Source organism: Cynocephalus volans, chromosome 15 (genome assembly GCF_027409185.1).
Source record: "Cynocephalus volans isolate mCynVol1 chromosome 15, mCynVol1.pri, whole genome shotgun sequence".
NCBI classification, from domain to species: Eukaryota; Metazoa; Chordata; class Mammalia; order Dermoptera; family Cynocephalidae; genus Cynocephalus; species Cynocephalus volans.
In genome coordinates this window covers 61,368,580-61,395,238 of record NC_084474.1, presented here as the reverse complement: position 1 = coordinate 61,395,238, position 26,659 = coordinate 61,368,580, and the positions used below count along the sequence as shown (strand labels likewise).

The 26,659-nt window shown below is 36.8% G+C and overlaps 1 protein-coding gene across 2 annotated transcripts in view; it reads left to right on the top strand.

Moving 5' to 3' along the window:
• ANGPT1 (angiopoietin 1) overlaps positions 1-26,659 on the top strand; it is a 255,227-nt gene that overhangs the window by 155,763 nt on the left and 72,805 nt on the right. For both annotated transcript variants that reach the window (XM_063079869.1, XM_063079868.1), the window contains exons 2-3: positions 6,474-6,629; positions 18,231-18,352. In XM_063079869.1, coding sequence (XP_062935939.1) covers positions 6,474-6,629; positions 18,231-18,352 — 278 coding nt within the window. The remainder of the gene's footprint in view (positions 1-6,473; positions 6,630-18,230; positions 18,353-26,659) is intronic.

Sequence of the window (26,659 nt, the reverse complement as noted above, 5' to 3'; positions counted from 1 at the left end):
CACAACCCAGCATCTGACATTAATTAGCTGTTTCACCTTGCTTTCTCCAACCTCTCTGAACCTCAGTCACCACACCAATAAAACGAGATCTTTGGAGCTCATAATACTTCTCTTTCTGCTCTCTTATTATACTAATGGTTTTCTTAATAAATAGTAAGTGTTCCTTCAGATACCAAAATCAAGGGGATCTATGTCATGTATACCAGTACAGAAACCATTTAAAAAGTTAGCTAACTATATCTACTGTATAAAAAGACAATTACACTTCTGCATTTGGCAAAAGAAACGGTATATTGGGAGATCTAATAATAGAAATTCCCACAAATAATATATTTGGCTTTAGCCATCTTTTTTTATAAGGCCATAAACCTAGATATAGTTGCATTTTCAATATTGCCACTGATTTATGAAACAATAATATTAGATAAAACCATCAACATTTAAGGCATTTTCTGCATTGTTTTACCTTTTTATTGCTTTCTCATATTTAGCCTTTTATTTTATTTCGTGGTTGTTTTGCCGTAACTGAGCAATACCATATGCATCAACATTCAATGAGGGTCCATTTAATCTACAACATATTTTAAGCAAACATGCCTTTGTCAATTTTTATAGGGTTTAAAATTTTATTTTAGTAAGAATTACACTGAGAAATTATATTCTTTGTATTTTAAGATATGCTCTGGTTTAAGAGATCCCTTGAAGTGATTTCTTGATGTGCAGTGATAGAGAATGCATTTCTCATGCAAAACATGCCATAATTTCACACAGATTTTGTTTCTCATGAGCATGAAGCCCCAATGATTTTCAGAGTCCAGTAAGAGAGCTCACCCCAAACTCTCCCTTGTAATGGAAAATGATAGCATTAATTCTCCACTAGTCATTGGACAAAATACAGGGGCAGGCGATTTATGAGTGAACTACATATGGCTGATAATCTTGACTTCTTAAAAATATTTTTTCTGTGTCTATTTAATAATATTACTTGTCATACAGTTGACTGGATATTTGCTTTCTCACTGCCTATACCATTTCCCAGGATATTACAGCCATCAATCAGTGTGCAGATGTTTAAATTAAAAAATTATCTCTTCGAACAAATTTCACCTCATCATTTTTGTAACTTTCATTTTATATATTCCCTGCATGAATATTGTATGTTATCAGAATTTATCTATGACACTGGTGACAGTGTGCTTGTGTTTTCTGAATGACTTTCCTTTAGGATGGATCACAATCTGCTGCCTTTTTCAAAGTAGCATACCAGTTGGGCCGACTGCGTGGCGCACTCGGGAGAGTGCGGCACTGGGAGCGCAGCGACGCTCCCACCACTGGTTCGGATCCTATATAGGAATGGCCGGTGCACTCACTGGCTGAGTGTCGGTCACGAAAAAAGACAAAAAAAAAAAAAAAAAGTAGCATACCAGCTCTGCTACCAACTCATTGTGTAACCTCAGACAATTTACTTCACTTCCCTGAGCCTCTTTTCCATATCACCGAATGAGGAAAATAGTACTTACAATGCCTGAATTGTTGTAAAGATTTCAAGAACTATAAGGGTACTGCACTTCAAAAAGTTCATGGAAATATTCGTATTATCTTTTAATTCTATTTTTCACAACTTTTTGAACTATCCTTGTGCATATTTGTAAAACCTGGTACATACCTAACCTTAGTAGAGGCTTAGCGAGTTACTGTTATTCCCTTTGCTATATTTTACAATGGTTTGCAAGAAATAGAATGGGCAGAGCAAAACAAAGTTATGTTACTAAGAAAAAAAGTAGGAACTCATGACAGGATTTATAAGAATCCCCTTGTATTAAAAGTACTGGCAAAGTAAACTTTCTTCATACCTGGCCCTAGGGCCTCTCCTCTTACCTCAGATTAAATTAGTGTCCAATATGGTGAAGCCAACTAAAAATAATCACTCTCTAATGATGCATGTTTTTCTCAAAGGAATATGTAAGTGAATACTCAAGAGCTTTCTAAAAGTGGAATCATTCAGTCAGTCAATCAACCAGCCAGACAATTCAATAACAGAGCAGTTCCCCCAACTCTGAGGCTAGTGGAACATCAAAAGATAGAGTTGAGACCTTTCTTTAATCTCTGTCAAGTCACCTAAGGCCTCCATTTCTTAACTATAAACTGGAATCAATGCTCCCCTTGCAGTGTTGGTATAACAACCAAGTCAAGCAATATGTATGAAGGCTCTTTGTAAATACTAAGCCATTTTACAAATTATCCTTATTTTCTTGCTTAAACATCATCATCATTCATTGTTTGTCATCACATTTCAAATCATACCCTCCATCCTCTTCCTAGTCTTTTGGCCAATACTTTATAATACTCTGGAGCAGCAGTATAGTCAAATAGTTTTATGATTCAAGTTAGGAATCTCCTACTTATAACTCATCAGCACTGTGGTCAGCAACTTCTAAACTTAAAATTCACATCTTAGATGTCTATAAAATATGGAACCTTGAGGTAGCCATCATTTTCTGTAAGCATATTTTTTAAACCAGTAGAGATGATATGAAGACAATCAAATTCATTACAAATCTTTCCTCGACCCAGCTGATATGGCACATCAAGATGGATTTGACAGTTATACATCTACAGAGGAATGTTTAGAGATAAGATGAAAGCAGTTCTCCTTATTAACCACGCATTGTGTATTTGACTTCTGCCTCCCTCCTCAGCCTTTAAATCAACTACATCTGGTTCTTGCTACTTAAGTGTGCCATTACCTTTTGCATTAAAAGCCAGTTACTCCTAGAGAAAGCAGCCCCATTTGATTAAAAAATAATTAACTGGAGTTATATTTATGTTACCCATCATGGCAGCCCAAATGAGAATTTTTTTTTTTTTTTTTGTCTTTTTTTGTGACCGGCACTCAGCCAGTGAGTGCACCGGTCATTCCTATATAGGATCCGAACCTGCGGCGGGAGCGTTGCCGCGCTCCCAGCGCCGCACTCTCCCGAGTGCGCCACGGGCTCGGCCCCCAAATGAGAATTTTGATATAGGTGGGAGACCTACTTTATTTTTACAACAAGGTCAGTAGAAATATAAGGCTCTTTATGATTATGATGAATGCTGGCATGAAACAGTTATTTTGCTTTGCTGGTGTTAACTTTTACAGTTCACACAAAAAGCACAATAGTACGAATGGTCATTGTCTGACATATAGATAGGATCATCAAGCAGCTGAACCTTGATGTAGCCACCCTATGCCAGAGAATGCCTTCCTCTGTGAAGACTGGGGTATGATACTGTTATTACACACAGAAGAAGTCAGGCTCTGTGAACTGACTTCTGGTAACCAATTTCATAAGAAATTGATGTATATTTTATCAGATTCTGTATTGGAACTTACTGACGTTTGAATTCTCTCTCAGGAGGAAAATCTGCATAGCAAAGTAAATCATTATTTGAAATTCTTTGATAAGCAGGGAATCTGACATATCAGAGTAAGTTTAATGGTCTAAATCGGAAATTGTCATTTTTTGAACAAGGTAAGAAGCTTGCACCAGGATGTAAATTAGAGTATCAATTTCTTCATTGAGAAAGTCTTGCTCATATACATCAGGTGAACTAAACAGTGTGCTTAGTGACATAGATAGGATTTACATCCTGGAAAAAACTCCTCATCTCATGGCTGATTATTCACAAATAGTTCTCATACAGACAGGTGTTCTATGGACCACACATTGAGAAACACTGGTTCTTTGCCTGAATCAGAATTACATTGGGAAGCTTTTTAAAATATATGGTTTCCTAGTATATACCCTCGAAGATTTCTGGCATGTTGTGCTTCCATGTGCATTATAAAGTTCTCCCCATGTAGTTTTGATGAACACTGAAGGTTTAGGAGCTGTATAATAAAAAAGCATAGAGTAATTTAAATAGTGCCAGGATAAATAGGTTAGAGGTTAAGAACATGTGTTTTGAAGTTGGGGATTGAGTTCTTGCTTGTTCTTGAGCAAGTTGTTTGGGGGTTACTAAACCTCAGTAGTCTCATCTATAAAGCAGTTATAAAGAAAAAGCACTCAGCTTTGCTGCGTAGTAGGTAATTGATGATATCGTCTATAAATGGCAGGCAGGTATCATCTTCACAATGGAGACTTACCTGCCATTTTGTAGGATATACACATTCATATACAGCCCCAAATTCCCTGGACAAGCAAAGAACATACAACTTTTCTGCTTATCTGAGGCTTGTTTTGCTGAACATCCATCAAATAGTCAAAACTCTTTTGGCTGCGTTAAAAACCTAAATCAACATGATTGAAGGAAAAAAGAAAGTTGGCTACTCAGGGGGAGATTATTAGATCATGGAACTTACAACAGAAATTCCAAGGGTGGATCTGGCTAAAAACATGGCTGGATCCAGGTGCTCAAAAGGTATCCTTCTATTTACATAACCCAGCTATATTTATCTCCATCTCTATCTATCTATCTATCTATCTATCTATCTATCTATCTATCTATCTATCTATCTATCTATCTATTTTTGTGCGTTGGCTTCATTCTTAGGCTGGCTCTGGTTTTGTAGTGGCAAAATGGGGTACCAACAGTGTCAGACATATGTATTACCTACTAGCTAACCACAGAGGAAAAATAAGTTGTTTTGTAAACGAGTGTGGCAAAATTCCAGAACTGAGGCTTAATGGCCTTGCTTACAATATCTTTCCATTCTCAAACAACTCACACTTACTAAGTAAGACCGTTCTGGTTTGCCAGGCTTAAATGGGGACCCACTACCTGAAGCATTTGTTCTAAATGGGGAAAAGATAATTTCTTAAAAGAAAGTTAAGGAATGCCATTAGGAAAAAGGGAACATATGACGTAGAATCCAAAATGACAGATGTCTACTACTCTTATCTACAGTTGTTTCCTCTACCCTTCCCTTGTTGTTTAAATGTGTTAGTTCAGTTGGAATAAAGCTAAGATTTGGCTTGGAGACCTTACATTTTGTTAAGATAATTTTCAGATTTTTATTCTAATCTGTTTTTATTTGTTTCATGGTAAACTTTTATAGGTTAAATGTTTTTCCCCTACTTCCAATTTGGGGATAAAGGACGAAGGGTACTTACCTTATGTTGACCAAGAACAAACTCAAAATTTGTTAATAATAAGATGAGTTTGAGTCTTAACCTTTCTATTTTGTTAGCTTGGAGAATATATATGTTTGATAAATAGGAATAAGCAAGGGATGATGTTAGAAAGTGAATTGCCAAAGTTTCCCAAAGGGGAATTTACATTTAGACTATATTTATCACATGATTATAATGTTACTATGGATTATAAAATATTGGACGTATTATAATTCACTAAATCAGTAAAAATCATGTAGCTGTTAATGATTTGGAACCCAGCTTGTGAAGCATGTCTTGGCAGAGCTGTCAAGTGGTTAAAAATGTTGGTGTGAGAGTTAAGTACTGCAGTGCTCAAGTCCAAGTCTGGCTGTTTTTGTGGTGTGTGGCCTTGGACCTGACTTCTCTGGGATGCAATTTCCCCATATGTGTAATTGGGTAATAAAATGTAGTCACCACGTAGTGGTCGAGGAGAATTAAATGCACTGACAGGGAGGTGCAGGCTTCTTCTGTATTTTTCAAGCAGTACATATGCTCAGATTTTTTCTCCAGGCTCCCTCATAGTAAGTCACTTAATACTTCTTCTTGGACCCTATGGTACCATTTATTTTACAACCACAGTGTTCTCTAAGATGGCACCATAAAGAACTAAGCGTTACCCAAATGGAAGAGCAAATACTTTCAGTGCCTGTTTTTGAGCTTGCAAAGAAGAATGGAGAATGTTTATGACTAGCTCTCAGCCTCTGCAGCTCATTTCACACATTGTTGCCTCTGTTTTAATATTCCCTTAAAGGCTTTCATTGTAGACATCAGCCTTCCTCTCATTTCTTGTCCCCTTCCCCCAATGCAGCATGATTTTTTTATTTATCATTACAAAAATGGAAGCAGGATGCTGTATTTTTTTTAGATGAGTGGTCAGTATGGTGTAACAGAAAGATGAGAGCACCAAGATTTATACAGAAATTATTGTGCCAACTCTGCTGCATTCTTGCTGGGTGACCATGGGTTCGTCACCGACCCTCTCTGATTCTGTTTCCTCAGGTATAAGATAGAAAGAACAGTGAAGAAGACTGTGCATAACTGATATCCTTGCTGTGAGGGTTAAACAAGATGCTGTCTGCAATGGGAAGCATGATCCAAGTGCAAATTTTTATTATGATTGTAATTACTATACGGAAATGTGTCTATATATTAGGTGTTTATTAACAATTGGATTCCTGTGTGCTCTGCTCCCATTTTCCTAACTCCCAGAGATGTACAGGATCCCTGCCAGATGGCTGATTTGCCAGCTGCGTCTTGTTTTGTCATTGTAAATATTACGTGCCCCAACTAGGAGGCTTTGCTTGTAATGTAGTATGCTTTGTCCTCTATCTCTTGCAGCTTGAGAATTACATTGTGGAAAATATGAAGTCGGACATGGCCCAGATACAGCAGACTGCAGTTCAGAACCACACGGCCACCATGCTCGAGATAGGAACCAGCCTCCTGTCTCAGACTGCAGAGCAGACCAGAAAGCTGACAGATGTTGAGACCCAGGTACACCCCCAGGGCCAGAGTCCACAGACTCAATCAGGAAGATTTTTTTTTTTTTTTTCCTGTAGCTTGCTCCATAAACACAGAGCACATTTCAGCGCTGGGATTGGGGAAACATACACATTTGTGTTTATTGGTAATAACAACAATGACTGCCTGACATGCTATGCATGTTTCTTTTGATTTAATGAGAGTTGGTATATTTAGCTTTGCATGTGTTTGCAAAAACAGGGCTGGCAAAAGACCTAATCAGCGTTTAAATTCAAATAAATACTGCAGCTACCAACTGTGATATGATATCTGTCAAACAAAATAACCATTTGGGTCAAATTGGTGCCTTTGATGTGCATTTTTGAACTGTCTTGTTCTGTCTTAGCTAATGCTCTAGCATAAGGGCACCTGCAGAGGTTTTGCACATTCAGTAGATAGAAAGGAAAATCCCAAATGAACTGATCAGGTGTGTGTGTGTGTGTGTGTGTGTGTGTGTGTGTGTGTGTGTGTGTGTGTGTCCCCACCAGGGACAATGACATATATGAATGTGAATCAGTAAAAACTAGGTGTGCCCTTTAATTGTCACTGTCACAAACCCACTATTACAGTTTTGTGCAAGCAACAAATATTTTTTGATGACTAGAAGATGATCTCCTGGTTCCCTTTCAGCCATGGAAATGGTTATTCCAGTCACCACTCTGAAATTCCAGGGATGATTCTATCTCAATGTAGTAAATTTTCAGAATCAAAGATGAAATATACAAATTCAAAAATAAGATTCAATCTTATTTCTATTTTGTTTCATTTGTGCCAGTGGCATCACAGCTTATATTGATATTTAAGGAGAAATAACAATGATAATGTATATGGATAAAGCATTTTATATAATACAGACAACTTTCCCGTGTACAAATGATTTTTATGAAAACCATTCAGAGCAGACAGATCAGAAAATCTGAGTGATTTCTCACACTGATACTGCTAGTGAATAGAATTTGAGACTCAAACTCCAGCCTGCTCATTTCTTTCTTTTTCTATCTACCTTCATTGATAATACTAATAATTAACAAATTGAATAAGAACTTAAATGTTGATTACATGGGAGGAATAAATCACATAGACTTTGGAGAATATATTTTTGCTGTACATTATCATCAGATAAATATGGGAGATAAAAAAGGGAAAAACTACATATTGTAATTAAAAATTACAGGCCTTTATTTAATCACATATTATCAAATAAGCAAGTTTGATGATTTATGCATATCGGCCTCTTTTGGTATAAGTATTGTGACTGTATTTTTTCTTATTTTTCTTAGAACAGAATGTTCACCATCTCCTACGAACATTCTCATAAAGCTGGCCGGTTTGCTCACTTGGTTAGAGCACAGTGTTGTAATATCAATGTCAAGGGTTTAGGCCCCCATACTGGTCAGGAAAAAAAAAAAAAAAGAACATTCTCATATATTCAAAACCTGAAACACAGAATATGTTCTACTTGACTGCACATTTGAAATTAATTTTTATACATTTCTGATATCAACTTTTATGACATAAATGGTAGAGTTTTATTTACTTTTTTCCATCCTCCAAAAGCCTTATCTTGGATTGTTTTTGTTTCTCTTTCCACCTAGGAATTGGAGTTGTGGGTAAAAAATGTCTCCATGTTAGCATGTTAATCTCCAAACTCTTAAAATGCACAGTGTGTAACGTTTTAAGAGGTAACGACTTGTTCTGCCTCCTTAAGGCCAGGAGATATGTACTTTATAGAAAATGTTACAGAAAATTCAAAGAACAAGGATAACTACTGCCAATGTGGAAAAGCTAAAATTCATAATTAAAGGCCAATGAAAGTTTATTACATAAAGCAAGAACAATTTTAAGATAGCTGAGTCCCCAAAACATCTCAAAAATAAATCCATAAGAACTAGCAATGAAAGGAAAGTAGAGGGAAGACAAAGGCTCAAACTACGTTCTGTCTTAAAAAGTGAAGCCTATTTGTTATTTTTATCTTTAGTTTAATGTCTTCTAGTTGCTTATGCTATTTGTGCTGTGATGCTCCAGCATCACATTTTTCATGTAAATGTATACCCGTGTGGTGCTTATTTGCAATAGGAGGACATGCTCTACTTAGACCTAACCACTCAAGTGCACTCAAGTACTGTTGCAGGACCAAGTTTACAAAATGAATCCTGAATTATTCATGTACTCTGTCCATGTACAAAAGGCATTTATAAACAGCAGATACTTCTGTGCTGTCCAGGTACGCTTCCATGATTTTTCTCCTATATTCATGTAACTTGGCTTTATCTTGGTAAGTGTTGCTTTTCCTAGAACTGATTTCAGGTCCTTAGTTATTTCAGAAACTCATGGCAATGGCTTAGCAATACGTTTTTTTGCCCTAGCTTCCACATGAAGATGTTATAAAGATAAGTAACTTATTGCTTTCTAGTCCTCTGCTGACCTTCTAGACTTGCAACTTAACAAAAGGTGGTATAGCATGATTTTACTGTAATGGCATTTTAAAATACTCTTGTGCTTGATAAGCATCATGATGAGAAAAGAGACTGAGAATCTAAGTAACCCTGCTGGCCATGGTGGTGAGAAACAGGAACTAACACCCATGCCCTTTCCTTCTGCCTTAGTCCAGCTTACAGTGTTTTTCTCACTCTGTTATCAGTCTGTACCAGTTATCTGCTATACCTCTTCTCCCCAAGTTCCTCTCTCCAAGTGTGCAATGGGAAGGAATTAGTTTCAGGAATTATTCATGTCCCATCTTGTAGGGTAATTCTATTTCTCACTTCTTTCTCAGGCAAATTTGGTTTTAGAAAAACTAATTGACAAACACATTGCATTAAAATTCACCTCTAATAATCTGTGCTTGGCTCTGTTCTAAGCAATTTTTGCCCATATATTAGCTATGTAATAATAATAATAATAGTAATAAGTCCTGTGGGATAGATAGTATTACCATCCTTTGTTTAAAGATAAAAAGACTGAAACAGAGAGGTGAAGCGACTTGCTCCATATGAAGGAACTAGCAAATGTCAGAGTGAGGGTTTGCACTCCGACCGTCTGGCATTTACGTCTATGTGCTTTACAACTGCCTGTGCTGCTTCTCTGTGGTTCCCTTCTTTCTTGAAGGTTGCAGGACAGTAAATGGGTCCAAACAAGGAAAATTAGATAAAGCAAAAGGTATGTGGACCTCATAGCGGCCACTGACTGCTTTCCATAAAAGAGGAAGATGCCAGTGCTGCTCTGCTGATGACAATGATGGTACCACCTGATACTGCCATCCCCCATGTGCCGGTCACATCATTCAACATAGTCCTAGGATCCAGTGTTGTCCTTGTCACTTGCCAAACATGTAACTGTAGAGAAGTTCTGTAGACATTGAGCCTAGATTTCCTCCAATTTTCAGTAATTGATATGGGAACTATGGTCTTAGAAATGGAATTTAATCAAATTTTAAAAGATATATTTTGAGTACTTCCTTGATACGAGATGTTTTAGTAGGCACTAGGTAGAATGTAACAACAAATAAAACAGTCCTTATTTTCAGTGAGTTTAATTGAGTTCATGTGGCAAAACATTTTAAAATTATTTCTTTCTTAACTTTTTGTCAAATTAATTAGCTATGGCACCTTTCCTCACAGCCATAAACACGCACCTTTCCAATCTCCTACTGTGGGGACTGTAATTGACAGATGGCCCCAGTTGCTGTGCTCTGAAATCCATCACTGTGTTGGTGCTGAGACCACAATTCCCAGTGGCCACTTCCAGGCAATGACTCATTGTGTCAGGGATACTTAGGCCTGCTTCTGGGAGCTGCAGGACTCCGCTGACACAGGACTTTGGCTAAGGGCTCCCCATCAGCCCTGCCGAACTTTCTCACAGTTAGGATTTCCACCCAACCTCCTTCCTCCCATCTCTTCTTCTCTGTGGTCAGACCTGCGTCCCAGTCTGAAGGCTCTCCCAGCCTCCTCTGGCTTCCTCCCAACTTTGCCCCACAGACATTTTTTTTAATAAATTTCCTTCATGTCTAATCCCATTTAATCATCTGCTTCTCAGAGGTCAAAGACTATCAAACCTGTTGTTTGGACCTTAACAGCATGATTAGAAATTTAAGGCAGTTCAGGAACAGTTTGTTCCTTGAGCCTGAATCTCTAGGCAGAAACAGGTTTCTTCTCATATCTGCTCTCAAAGGGCAGCTCTCAAAGTTGAGCCCCTGCATCTCTTTAACTTGAAGTAGGAATAGTTAAATAAACACTTAACCTTGGTCTAAGTGAAATGGCAGTGAAATAAATTTGCTAGTGTATCATCCAAAGAAATACCTGGTAATTAATTTTTCTTACAGGGTCTGGAAAAAGTGTTTGATAAGTCATTAGGAGAGGGGTTAACAAACTACGGCTCATGGGTCAAATTGGACTGGCCATCTCTTTTTGTAAATAAAGTTTCATTGAATACAGCCACACTCTCATTTATATGTTGTCTGTGGCTGCTTTCTTGCTACAACTGCAGAGTTGAGTAGTTATATCAGAGACCATATGGCCCACCAAGCCTAAGATATTTACTATCTGGCCCTTTACAGAAAAATCTGACCAACTGCTGCACTGGGATGTAAACTCCTAGGGAGCAAGGATTTTTTCTGCCTTGCCATTGTTCACTGCTCTATGATTAGGAATCAGAACATGACTTGGTACCTAGTAGACTCAATAAATACTTGACAAATAATTAAATTAACTTAGTCCCTTAATATCTGTAGATTTCAGCCCAATGCCACCAAGGCCAAGGGCAGTATCCTGAGGGTGGTGTGTTGATGGTAATCACAAACAGCTGATGGGTCAGAATAGGACCTTGAACAGAAGCAGTGTACTGAAAAGATGCAAAGATGTTCTGACTAACTAAGAACATTGGCTGAACATATTTTCTCTGCACTCCAAGGAGCATGAGAAACTTGGACATCTTCCAGCCTCATAGCGTGATTTTAGCGTGTGCTTGGGGAGAGAAGTTGAATGTCATCAAGAGAACAGAACTGAACCCACTAGAGGTGGGAGAGGGGGAGGGAGGTTGGGGAGAAATTGATGAAGAGCCACAAAAAATGATTACATTGTGTAATATTGAATATACTGATTGTCCTGATTTGAGCATCACATATTGCACATAGGTATTGATATTCAATGCTGTGCCCCAAAGATATGTATAATCAATTATGTTTCAATAAAAAATAAAAAAGCAAGCAAAAACCTCATGGTGACTTGAAAGAAACTATTTTGGTAGCAGTTGTTATTGATTGAGGGGGGACCTTTTTTAGCCTGAGAGACACTGCTGGTTTATAGTTACTTGAGCCTGTGGAAAAGAAGCCAGACTCTGGAGGTAGACTACCTGGGTCCAGTCTGACCCTTCTGTGAGTTAGTTATGTTGGGTATGTTATTTCTACCCACAATTTCTGCATCTGTAATATAAGTACTATCTCTACTAAACTCTATAACCAAATGAGGTTATTATATTATAAATATAATAATAGGGTTATATTAATTATAAACATATATTTAAATATGATAAGGTCATTATTATAAATATAACATATATTACATATAATAATATATAATTGATAACAACTAAGATTAACAATAATTTTCTAAGATTATCTAATTTCCACATTCATATTTTCTCAGTTGCTCTACCTAGATTTTTATAGTTGTTTTACTTTTTAAGATTTAATAGTCCCTTTTAATTTGGAGTAATATTCCTTTTTTTTTCTAAGATTAACATTTTTTAAGAAACTGGATCACTTGCTTTATAAATTGTTTCATATTCTAAATTTGCTTTAATATTTCTTTATCATGTTCTTTAACTTATTTTTCCACCTTCTGTAGTTTCTTTGAACTGGGAGTTGCAGCTAAAAGCTTGTTTAGGTTGAGTTGAACACTGTGGTAGGAGCACTCTGTAGAATTCCTGGTCACTTCAAATTGCATCTTACCAAGAGACACACATGCCAGATGGCCACACTCAGCAATGCCAAGTTTGTCCACTTGGTTAGGGTCGTAGCCTCCATATCACTGCCCCCCACCCCGATGGTTCAACTTCCTCTTGGAAATTAGCAAAGAACATGTAAGGTGATACTTCGTCACGTTGCCCATCATTGACCAAATAAATTACCTCACTAATTTTGTAAAATGGTGATTTTCTAACTCTCTCATATATTCTGCATGTATCAGCCTTCATTCTTCTGTAAAAATCTAGTTGCCAAAGCATCATATTTATGTTACATTTTTTTTTGTTTGAAAAAGTAATTATAAGCCTACAAACAGGCTTATTTCAAAATGAATGTGCTGTTGAAAGAGATTTTCTTTTATGGTTCTTATATTCTACCAAAATCTCTACCTTTCTTTTAGTGTTAATATTAAGTTTCAGTTCAATGTATCATTGTGATTGTTATTTCTTTCAGAAGGAGAGAATGGAACAGAAGGAGAGAACTGTGGTTACTAGAGGTGGGAGAGGGAGAGAGGGGCTAGGGAGGAATTGGTTAATGGACACAAGGAATGATTACATTTGTAATAATGAACATGTTAATTATCCTGGTTTGACCATCCCACATTATACACAGGTATTGATACTCAACTCTGTACTTCACAAATATGTATAATCAATTATGTTTTAATTTTAAAAAAGTAGAAAGTTGAAAAATAAAAATGATGGTACCAGAAATAAGAATTGTAGATTCCATTAACAGTACCTGATCTAAACATATAAAGCAATTAATTAATTAAGTGCCCCAAAAGCAGGATCTAGAACTTCAATTAGATCATCACTAGACTTAATCCAGGATACTTTATAAACTGTTGTGGAAATAAATGCATACATATTCATACAGATTTAACAAAAAACTGTTAGAAGTAATAAATGGATTCAGCAAAGTTGCTAGATGCCAAATATATACTAGTAATGAATAATCTAAAAAGGAAATTAAGGAACAAAAAAATAATTTTAAGAAGATAAGAGGTACTCTTAAAAGTATTAAAGGGAACTGTGTGAAATTTTCTAGCTTACCTTCTCTGGAAAACTAATAATTTTTATTTTTAAATTTTGATATATTTTTTAAAGAAAGGACTAAAATTTTACAGTCCATAAATCCTCAGATTCAGATCTTATGTCTTCCTCAATTTGTAGAATATTCTAGAAAATTTAAGCTTTGAAATTGTTACTTGGAGGCTTTTTCGACTTTCTCTTCATTCTTTCTCTCGTCCTTTTTCTTTATTCTCTTTTTTCTTCCCCAGAGATGTGCTTTGGGGATGTGTTTAGACTGAGAAGGAAATGTCTTTTGTCATTTTAATGGAACACTTCAATTATTGCTAAGCAGCAAGTTCCATAGATATATGGCAAGAAAGTGGTCAATTTATCAAAGTTTGCTATACAATCCTCTTGGTTGTCCACTTTTGAATTTCGGGCCTATTTTAATTCGTAAGTGGAAAGTCTTGAAATAAAGCAGAAATGGGGTCAAGATGATGGGGAGAAAAGGAAAGGGACTGGCATTTGTTCTCAAAACTGGCCCAAGATGACCAGCATTTAGCCAAGACTTCTGAGATTGATCTCACTCTGTCTCCCACATTCAGATGCTGCTTTGGGCAGTTACAGTTGTTGAAGTCTAGTGTGATATTCACGTGGGCTTGTTACCCTCTCTGTGACCATAACCCAATATGGGAATCAACTCGTTATCCGTTGTCCGGAGCACCATCAACACATACTATGAGTACTCTAGTGTGCAGGACCCTGTGCTGGGGCAGGTGGTTCAGAGGGCTCAAAGGAGCGGTCCTGATTTCATGCGACTGACATCCTAGTGGGGCAGAAAGACAACAAATAAGTGAATGGGCAGGACAATTTCCAGTAGTGATGATTCCAGAAAGGAAATAAAACAGGGTGACCTGCTAGATGGTGATGGGGAATTACTTTACAGAGGGTGGCCATGCTCTCGGAGCATGACTTGAATGATCATGAAAAAATCAGCCACGTATATGGGGAAAGGAGGGCATTCCAGGCAGAGGAAAGTACAAGTGCAAAGGCCCTGAGGTGGAAAGAAAGTTGGCACGTTGAGGTGGCAGAAGGAAGGCTCCGTGGTTGGAGCATAATAAACAAGGAGGAAAGTGGCAGGAAGTGAGATCCTAGATGTAAGCGGGGTCCTGATTACATAGGTCCTTGCAGCCAGGCTAAGGACTTTGGAATTTCTTCTAATTGCAAAAGGAACCTACTAGCCTATGTATCCTGATCTCCCTGATGTTTTTTAAAAGTTCACCCTGGTTGTTATGTAGCAAATGAACTAGAGGTAGGGCAAGGTAGAAGCAGGAAAATTAGAAGCTGTAGGCCTCTCAAGACTTAGTTATAGGCAGCTGCATTTTTAATTTTGAATGATTCCATTTTGTTCTATTTTCCTTTGTAAATTAAAAATTTTGGTGTTTGAAAATGTCAGGAAGATCAGTGAGTACAGAGAAGAGGAAAAAATAGATTTTATTTAACTGCATGCAATATGCTTGATTCAGTGAGACACTGTACCTTTCACTCATAAACAAATATCGAGTGTCTTCTCTATGCCAAGCACTGTTCTAAGTGTCACCAAAAGATATGTGTTTCATTCCCTACTTCATTATTTTATAAATTGTCATTCAATAATCTTACCTGTACAAAAATGTTTAGTAGTTGAAAGTTATATCTTGCGTATCCCCAATCTTTACATTCTCTACCAGTTTTTCCTCTGAGCTGCTGCTAATTCCACCTTCAAATCCTGTTTTTCTTTAAATTAAATGATACAGAATATTAATTTTTATTAAACTCTTAAAACATTCCACAAAAGATATGATTAGTAGTAGTAATTTTACACTGGCTTTCAAATCCATATTAATGATGACTGTGTAAATGAACCATAGCAGTTTAAACATTTTTTAAGGTATAAATGCCCCATTTCACTATTCTCTGCTTCAGCTCCTCCTGCCCCAGTGCCCCACCCCTTGCAGGGCTAGGACTAGGATAAGGTAAGTGAGACCAAGTCAAACTGAATTAGGCATGCACAGAGTCACATCCTGTCTTTATTAAAAATGATTTTCTGTTCAATGTGGAATTTTTCGTATTAATTTTATTTTTTTAAATGTTGCATTGAACTAGAACTTACCAAGATTACTGAGTTTTTTAGCACCTCTTTGAATTTGCAACTGAGTTAGTTGCCTCTCTTGCCTCAGCCTAGTTCCTGCTCTGGCCCCTGCAACCTCCTGCAGCCCAAGCTCATCCCTGGATATATCAGTGTATTCTGAAACGGCTTTCTAAGTGCATCTAATATAATCCCATATTTAAATAGATCTGCTATAGACAAGGAGGAAAGTTCTTATGATGTCATTTTTAGAAAACAGTTTAGATATACCCTGCAGAAGTTTTCCCAGGTCCTTTTTTTTTTTTTTTTTTTTATTTATTTTTTTATTTTGTCGATATACATTGTAGCTGATTATTGCTCCCCATCACCAAAACCTCCCTCCCTTCTCCCTCCCCCCCTCCCCCCCAACAATGTCCTTTCTGTTTGCTTGTCGTATGAACTTCAAATAATTGTGGTTGTTATATCTTCTCCCCCCCCCCCGGTTTGTGTGTGTGTGTGTGTGTGTGTGTGTGAATTTATATATTAATTTTTAGCTCCCACCAATAAGTGAGAACATGTGGTATTTCTCTTTCTGTGCCTGACTTGTTTCACTTAATATAATTCTCTCAAGGTCCATCCATGTTGTTGCAAATGGCAGTATTTCATTCGTTTTTATAGCTGAGTAGTATTCCATTGTGTAGATGTACCACATTTTCCGTATCCACTCATCTGATGATGGGCATTTGGGCTGGTTACTACTCCCGGGTCCTTTTTAATAAGTAGTTCTAAGAAAGGTGTGGCAGCTGTAAAAGTTTTAAAATAATGCAGGGATCTTTTAAAACTAGTTTACCTTCAGGCCGGCCCCGTGGCGCACTCGGGAGAGTGCGGCGCTGGGAGCGCAGCAACGCTCCCGCCGTGGGTTCGGATCCTATATAGGACTGGCCGGTGTGCTCACTGGCTGAGCGCGGTGCGGGCCACACCACACCAAGGGTTGCGATCCCCTTACCGGTCACGAAAACAGACAAAAAAAACCCCCAAAAAACTAGTTTACCTTCTTCTTTGCCCTTTATACCTCCCTTCAAAAGGGAAAGGAGGGAAGGGGCAAGACAGAGGCAGGGAAAGGACTTCGGCACAGTTTGAAAGCATCTGCTAGGACTAGAGTGTGCCATCTTTGCCTGGAGAGCGATGGGTTTGGGTGTGCAGCTCCCAGTCACATGGCATGTTAAGGCCTGACTAGCAACATGGGTCTTTGTGATTCAAAACAAGTGAGCACTTACAGTTTCTAGAGGACCTGCAGTGGGCTTCAAAGGAAAATGACATCTGCTTGTCGTGAAATCTAGGTTCCTGGTCACTTTATCTCCCCAGATTAAGACCCAGAATTGTTTGACTCTCCTGCTCCATAGTTTTCTGTGTGGAGCAGTAGAATCAGAGTCAAACTATATGGGGTTGAAACGTAGCTCTTCCCTGGGTTCTTGCATGAATTTGTTTGGGCGTCTCTCTGTACCTCAGTTTCCCAGCCTGTAAAGTGATGAAAACAATTCCTCCTTCAACAGGTGGCCATGTCTATTAAGTGAAATGACATCTGCAAGGGCTAGCATGACCTCACATGATAGGTGCTCATTACATGTGTGATCATGAATCTGTCTAAACTATGTCAAGAGCTGTTTGCACATTTTTAATTTGTTTTTATAAGGTGATGGATCAAGGGAGGTGCATACATTCCTATTAGTTATTCTTAATTATTCACAATGTCTAAGACTTTGAACTAATACTGTTTTAGTCCGTTTGTGTTGCTATAACAGAAATACCTGAAACTGGGTAATTTACAAAGAAAAGAGGTTTATTTGGCTTATGATTATGGGACAGCTGTATCTGGCATGGGCCTCAGGCTGCTTCTACTCATGGCGGAAAGTGGCAGGCAGCTGGAGGGTACAAGCAGATCACATGGCAAGAGGAAGCAAGAGAGAGAGAAAGAGGACGTGCCAGGGTCTTTTTAAACAACCAGCTCTCACGGGAACTAATAGAGTGAGAACTCACTCATTAATCCTCCCTCCCCCAGGGAGAGCATTAATCCATTCATGAGGGATCCGCCCCCATGACTCAATCAGTTTCCAACACTGCCACATTGGGGATCAAATTTCCACATGAGTTTTGGTGGGGACAACACATCCAAACTCCATCACTCACCATGCATTTATAAATATTGGAGATAAAATATATAAAGCAACTAGCACAGTAGAATATCCTGTGGTTTCAGGACATGAAAATTGAAATATGAAAATGGATTTAACAATTTAATGTTTTCATTCAGAAGCAATGAAACCAATATAGTGATTAGGGGACATGTAAGGCATTAGTAGAATGTAGACTATATGATTATTCTTAAAGAAATATTATTTATAAAGAAAATAAAACTGAATTAAAAATCCTAAATAATTGTTTTCTACCCTTTGATTTGTGATCAAAGTTTAAAATGTTTTATCTTTTATCTTAAGGTACTTAATCAAACTTCTCGACTTGAAATACAACTGCTGGAGAATTCATTATCAACCTACAAGCTAGAAAAGCAACTTCTTCAACAGACAAATGAAATTCTAAAGATTCATGAGAAAAACAGGTGAGGACTGTTCTATTCCAAAAGTATTTGCATTTGTAATTATTTATACCCTCCACCTTTCTGCCACCTCTTACAAAAATCAGGTTGAGGTGGTTTGTGAAAAAGAAATACAAAGCCACATTAATTTTTAATATGAAAAGAAAGGAGGGCTTAAGGAGAATACAGGAAGTATGTCAACAATAAGATTAATACTGTTGCTCATACTCCTGGAACACTTGCTTCTTATAACTTTTAGCATTATTTTCTCTAATATTCAGTTGTTCAAATCCCTCCATATCCACCAAAATTATTTGACTAAATTTAGTGACACAAAATATTGACATTTTTCAGCAGAATTAAAATCTATAACAATAAAGAGAAAAATAGAGCATCTTGAATTATCATTTGATGCACTCTTAAGCTTTTGCAAAGCTACTGTTCAGTTTAGAGATCTTGCACTAGAGAGAAGCAAAATTTATATTTTTTTCCAGAAAAAATATTTACCTGTAAAGCTGATCAAGAGGTTTCTGTTTTTATTTATTTAAAGTCATTTACTCTGGATGTAATACATTTTTTTTGTTCGTTTAGCTTTATAGTGTCATCACACCACTGTGTTAGATAAACTATGAATCATATGTGGGAGTTACAAAAAAGCCAAGTTTATAGAAGTAGAGAGTAGAACTGTGGCTCGAGGCTGCTAAGGGTAGGAAGAAAGGGGAATAGGGAGAGGTTGGTTAAGAGATACAAAATTACAGCTAGATAGGAAAAATAAATTCTAATGGTCTACAGTAGTGCCAGGTGTCTATAATTAACAATAATTTATTATACGTTTTCAAATGAATCCTATCAGTAAGTGACTTAGAGATCTTAAGAGCTAGGACAGCAGAAGACTATACTATTTTGAAGTTATCAACATTGATGATGGACAACTTGATCATACATATTTGATTATACATACTGATTGATTGATACATATTTGATTATACATATTGGTGGAATACAAAGTTGAGTATCAGTACCTGTGTACAATGTGTGATGATCAAACCAGGATAATTAGCATATTCATCATTACAAAACATAATCATTCTTTGTGTCCATAAGCCAATTTCTTGCTAGCTCTCCTCCTCCTTCCCCCTTCCCATCTCTAGTAACCACAATTCTGATCTCTCCTTCTGTAAGTTCAGTGTATTATTGTGAGCTTTCTTTCTTTCTTTTTCTTTTATTCATTTAATTTTTAGCTCCCACTTATGAGTGAGGACATGTGGTATTTCTCTTTCTGTGCTTGGCTTATTCCACTTAACATAATTTTCACCAAGCTCATCCATGTTGCTCCAAATCTCAGAATTTCATTCTTTTTTATGGATGAGTAGTATTCCATTTTGTGTGTGTGTATGTGTGAGTGTGTGTGAGTGTGTGTGTGTGTGTGTGTGTGTATCACATTTGCCTTATCCATTCATTCATTGATGGACATTTAGGTTTGTTCCATATCTTAGCTATTGTAAACAGAGCTGTGATAAGCATGGGTGTGCAGGTATCCCTTTGACATAATGATTTCCATTCCTTTCAGTATATATACAGTAATGGGATTTCTGGACCATATGATAGTTCTACCTGTAGTTGTTTGAGAAACCTCCATACTGTTTTCCATAATGGCTGTACAAATTTACATTTCTTCCATCAGTGTAGAAGAGTTCCCCTTTCTCTGTATCCTCACCATCATTCGTTATTCTCTGTCTTTTTTTTTTTTTTTTTTGACCTGTAAGGGCATCGCAACCCTCGGCACAGTGTGGTCCGCACCATGCTCAGCCAGTGAGCACACCGGCCATCCCTGTATAGGATCCGAACTCGCAGCCTCAGTGCTACGAGCGCCCCACTCTCCCGAGTGAGCCATGGGACCGGCCCTTCTCTGTCTTTTTGATAATGGCCAGATTAGGACAAATATTTTGTATTTAATTGAATTTTATTCTGGGTATTTGGAGGACTTGAAGAAGTTTCAGTTCTTGTGCATTATATTGAATTAAAGATCACTGTATTGATAGAAGCTAGTTAAAAGCCATCGTATTGGTGGAACTAGAACTTCTGCCATATTCCAAGCCAGTAAGGCACCTAAGAGGACTGCTAGTTCCCTTCTTTCTTTACAGATGAGGGAACAGAAACTCAGTGAAAGTGAGTGACCTGTTCAAGGTCACAAAGCTTGCCAGTGACAGAGCTGGGAATGTAATCCTGGTTTCCTTGCTGTTAATCCTCCTGTGTCCACTACAACACATGGCCTCTTCATACTATCTACAACCTAAAAGGATTTCCCAACTTCATGCTAAAAGTAGACTTCAATGCTGGCAATTACAGTTGAAAGTCTGCATGAAGAAGATAAGCCTGGATTTTGGTTTAGAATCTCAAAGGGGTCACTCAAGCTCTGTGACTCGTATTTCTAAGTTTTACATTTATTTATTGTGTACTGTCTCATGGGGTTAACTATACAACTATAAATAAACTTGATGGGACTTGACCCTGAACTGGCTGCATGATATAAAATGTTCTGAAATTGAAAATCCTACTGAAGAATACCATTTATTTTACTGCAGTTTCACAACAAACAGACATATCCATGTATGCAACAGGTATACTTTACTTCAACCCTTGACTTAGGGTCACCCCACCTGTGCTTCAATTTTGTCACTAAATATGAACCCCATTTACAGTAATATGTTTCAAGATGTTATTGTGAAATATTTGTCCAGAAATCATAAATAAGTAAACCAATGACAATAGCACCTTATTTTTCTGAGTTATTTATTTTTATAATTATATAAATAACACACATTTACTGTAGAAAAAGGAGAAAGTACACACACAAAAATTAAAAGCCATAGTTTCATTGCACAGAGAGAGCTGCATATTTTGCTGTCTATTATCTATAAATTTATATTTTTCACAAAAAGTTGTGTCATGCTATACACAGTGTTTTGCAGCCTGCTTACGTTGGAGATAGATATATTTTTATATCAATAAATATCCCTGTAATATCATTCTTAATAACTGCATGATATTTCATTTTATAGGTGTAACGTAGGGTGGTTTTAAGCTCTCTCTCGATATGTATGCTACCACCTATGATTTATCTTTAGAAAGTTGCCAGCATGAATTTACATTCTTCAATTCTTTCTCTACTCATATGTTTATTATATCTTGGTCTGTATCTGACACTTTAGCAGTCAGGATACCACAAAATAAACTGGCAGGCGTGAAAGGTCTCAACTACAAAGACAAATGCTCTCCTTAAGTATCACTTGTACTGAGGTCTCTCTGTCTCTACTTCTTTTCCTCCCTCCTTGTATTCATTCCTTGTTTTTCTTTCTTCCTTTAAAAAAAGAAAAAAGAAGAAGAAAAATCCCTTCTTTCTTAATTCATTTTGGTTTCCTTAGATCATTTTGGTTTTTCTCTCTTTCCATTATGATTTTGATACAACACCTGGCATCATTTTGTGCTATAGAACTCTATGAAATGTTATTTTTTAAAAGGCAAACTGCTTAAACATTTTTCTCTCTGTCCCATCAATAAAACTGAGTCAGGGTGCAAGCTCTGAAAAGAGCTCCACTCTGGGTTTAGTGAAAGAAGCATCTCTGTGTGCTCCAGGCTCTCGGAGGAAACTGACTCTTGATCCCAAGCACATACACTTCTTCTGCTGATGAGCTTTTTCCTCGTTAAATTCTAATTTCTATAGAAAACTCAGATTTTTGACATATGTAAATCAACCATTTATTTCTAATGATAATTTTTTCAGGATTATAATAATTCCCTTTTCTAGTAATATAGATATTTTGCAAATAATGCAGGTTTTAATTTGAAATTCATTTCTTTGTACATGCTGACAAAAACTTACATGCATCTTATGTTCCTACTCCCCACCCCTTTCTTTTTAGACCCTGGACCTCCCATGTGGTTGCTGGGGATGTTTTTCTATCAATTGCTGTAACTTCTGGCTTTGCTGTATCTCTATAGTTACGTCTGTCTCCCTGTTGAAGGGTCCAGTGTGTGTAAGGGAGTGTTGGTGGAACATCTATGCTTAAACTATTCTTCCATGAAGCACTTTTTTAAAAAAATGATTTTCCTTATACAAACCGAAAATACTCACTTGTGTTTCTTGTTTATTGTTATTGTTAATTTTCCTATGTGCAATGGAATTTGAGAAGTTCGTCCAAGCACTTTCTAAAGCAACAAAGAAATATGCTCCCCCTGCTCGGTCAAAGTCAAACATAAAGCTGTTTATACTTTTTAAAAATAGTATATTGATCATCCCTACCTATTCCTTATATGCCTCTTAATCCTCCAAATGCAGCAAGAAGCTATTTCTACACCGAGACATCTCTGAAATGTAGGAACAACGTTCCTTAAGTCGACCAGGTCTGGTTTGGATCAACTAATACACTTGTAGAGGGGATTATCTAAATTAAGCTTTGCTTCCTCCCCAGGGAATGTCAGGAGTTGTGTCCGGGTATATGACTTACCAGCATTGAGTATGATCGGGCCTCAGCCACCAAGTCAGTGAGATAGCCCTTAGGAGGGTCTACCATCTCTTTGGCAGAAAAAAGAAATATTTTATGAGTAGGATTATACTACACAAGCATGCTGAGAGGTCCTGCTGACTTACATCCTGCCAAATTAAATGCATCACTTGTAGGATTGAAAACGGATTTCTGACCTCATTAGATTCACTGCTTTATTCCCCAAATAGCCAAAAGCACAAAGCAGGAATAGGATTAGCAACATTGTCTCTACTGTTTGTTTTCTGAACAATCCAGTGGGGTTGAATTCAAGAAGTTTCTAGTTTGCTTTCTTTGGAAAATATTTTTTTCTTTTGTTGGATGCTACCCTAATCTTAAAACTTGGTTTTGTCCCTACCTCAAGGAAACAGCACTTGGAAGTGAGGAATCCATAACTCACCCATATAATTGAAATTGAGCAACCAAGAACCTATGTAAATGGGAGACATTAATTTATTTTGGTATGAGCACGAGGTCGAACATGTAATTGTCAATTTCTGTTGGATTCCTCCAGTATGTGTTCTACAGCTTCTGCTTAAAACAATGGAAAAGAAAGGTGTATAGGAAAAGAGGTCATCATTCAATTTCCTTCAGCTGAACCAAATATGAGAGTGGATCTGTTAGTTGACTGCCCAGGTTCAAGGAATCTGCCCATCTCTGACATAAACATAACTTCTTCCAAGGTGGGAGCACAGCCGGGCAAAGGAATATCCCAGAAGAAATCCTGCCTCAGTAGGGTATACAGGAAGGGAAATTCAACACCTCATGTATACAAAGATGGAATACATGGGCTTTCTTGATAATTGTGTTGAATCTGCAGAGGAAAGATTCGAGAAATCTTCATTAAGGTCATTCAGAGTGAAATAGAACTAGACATGTGATGGCCACTGCAACATAGTTTGAGCAATACTAGATGCTGACTAGCTATCTGGGTAAACATCTGTGCCAGATGCTTTACATTCACTATTTCTAATACACCAACCAATCGTGCAAAGTATGCATTATTATTTTCATTTTACACATAAAAAAACTGAAACCTAGAAAGGTCAAGTAACTTTCCCATAACCAAATAGTTAGTGTATGGCAAAAGTTGGGTTCAAGTTCATGATTATTCTCTGCCTTAATTATTATAAAGAATATTTTCCTAAAGTGATACAGCCTCAAATATCATTGATGTGGTTGTCAAGTTATTCTGACACAAATAAATAGAAATTCGAAGAAAGGGGTAGACCAGTTGTTCTTGGCCTATCACTATATAGGTCATTATTTAGTCCTTCTAATACTGGAGTAGGACATATAAACTATTTATATTACTTTGGGAATTCACTGAACTTATTTGACAAGCCTCACTTATCTTCTAGCTGGAGTTATGGGAAGTTATTAAGTTAATTAATTTTAAGTGATTGAAGCTTGTGTAATTTCAAGACACCAAATTATGTCTTACAAACAGATTACTATAAAGGCATAATAAAGTATTGATGTTTTAATACTTAATATGCCTAAATAAACGAAACATTGAATCACAGTTTTTTTTTTCATTAAAGCTATCCTCCATTTGATAAGTTCTTTACGAAATACTAAATATCTTGTTAACATCTAGCATTATACTAGTTTGAATTACATTAGTTGTATATAGCCGGGATCAAGGAAAAGTGTCTTTTAGAATCTGTACTACTCTATGTTATTCTTTGCGAATAGAAGATCTGATACCCACCATCTCTAATTGAAAGAACATTATCTTTTTTTCTTTCAATTCTTTCTATAATGAATTTTATGGCATATAACATGTTCTTCCTTTTAAATTTCAATAACCTCAGGACCTTAGCATGAATTAGAATTCTGATCAAACTAGAAATCTAAGGGTTATCCTAATTTTTTTCTTTCCCTGATTCTTCACATCTCACCAATCTGTTTGAAGCTATCAATTCTACGTCCTAAACATTTTTCCAACCAATTTTGTCCTTTCTATTCCCACTGACTATATCTTAGGTCAAACTCCCATTAGCTCTTGTCTAGGCCATTGCAATGACCTCTGTGCCTTAGCCTGTGCCACTCAATCCTATTATCCAGAACTCTGCCAAAGTCTTCTTTCTAAAACGCAAGTCAGACTACTTTTCTCTTTTAAATCCCTCCTAACGCCCTGACTATTCTGTATAAATAATTGAAGAAAGTTCAAGTTCTTTACCATAAGACATAGTTCACGATCATTATAATCCTAATTTTGCAGTCTTCTGTTCGTCTTATTTTTTCAGACAGTGTAGCCTAATAGCTAAGAGCACGAGACTGCCTGCATTTCACTTTGCCTTGATCCCTGCATTAACCCACTCTGTCACATATTATTTGTGTGACTTTGGGCAAGTCACTTATACTCTCTGTGCTTTGGTTTCCTAACTTGTAACACAGAGATGATGATAACAGTACCGTCTGGAGTTGATGTGAAGATTGAGTTAATGCATGTAAAGCACTGAGGACGGTGCCTGCACGCATGGTAGTCTTTGATGTCAGTTGTTAATAGCACATGATGTTATTTCAGATATGTTTTGTATTTGCTGTGTGGTGCACCTGATGTTCCTTATGCAACACACAAATTCTTGAAAATGCAGTGCATGTGTCACCTCCTCCTAGAACCCTTCTCTGACTTTGCCAGAAAGATTTGCTCATTACAACTTATGTGATCACAGAGTACCTATTTTTACCCATTTTTTTTATTCTATCACATAATATATAGATGCTTGTGTGTGTGTGTATGTGTGTGTTTATCTACATCTAAATTATTAGGCTCTAAACTTCTGGAACACAGAGACTGTCTTTTATTTATTGTTGCCTGCTCCCAGGCACAATTTTCTACACAAAGTGTATATAGTATTAAATGCTTTTTGAATGTTGAATGAATAAACAACTGGAAAATGTCCCAGTAGCTCTATCCCAACAAATGCCAATTGTCTATATACACATATGCATGCAAACACACACATACATAAAACTAACAAAAATACTTTCAGTGGAAAACACCAAGCACATAGTTTATATTAGTTATTGCAAATTTATTAATTGCTTTTAACATAAAAAAATAGAGATTCTGTTTAGATCAATACTCTACATTTCCAAAAGCCCATTGCATGGCACTGAAGGTTATCCATCCACACTCTGAAGTTCACTAACACAGCCCAACTTTTTAATTTCTAGGCAGCATCTGCCTAGCCCATTCTAGACCCAGGGATATTTATGTCATTTCTCTGATAAATGAAAAAAATCTTGATATAGACATCAAATTATATGCATATGTATCCAATTACTGGTCAAAGTCTCCATAACTCCATATTCCTACACCATTAACCCTCTTGCAGATAATCATCTTTAACAAATTATCAGTTTGATGCTTATTCTTCCAGGCTTTTTCTGTGGGTATACTAACACGTACATGTGTATATAGAGTGTGCATATTTATGCATGTTTACTCAGACACATATTCATACACAACTGCACATATGCATGAGTACATATTTATATGATGTGTATGGGTATATATTTTAAATATTATTTTAAAAGCTGGGTTTATTTCTACTATTTATTTTATAACAATTTGTTATGGATATGTTATGCATATAACCATATACAGATATTCCTCATTCATTTTAAAGAATGAGTAGCAATCCATTTTTGTAGATGCACTGAATTCATCATTTATTATAATTATTATTTATATTAATAAATATGTACTTTCTTAGAATTGTTGATGTGATTATTTAAAATTGTTATAGATATTGACAAGTTACCTCTCAATTTT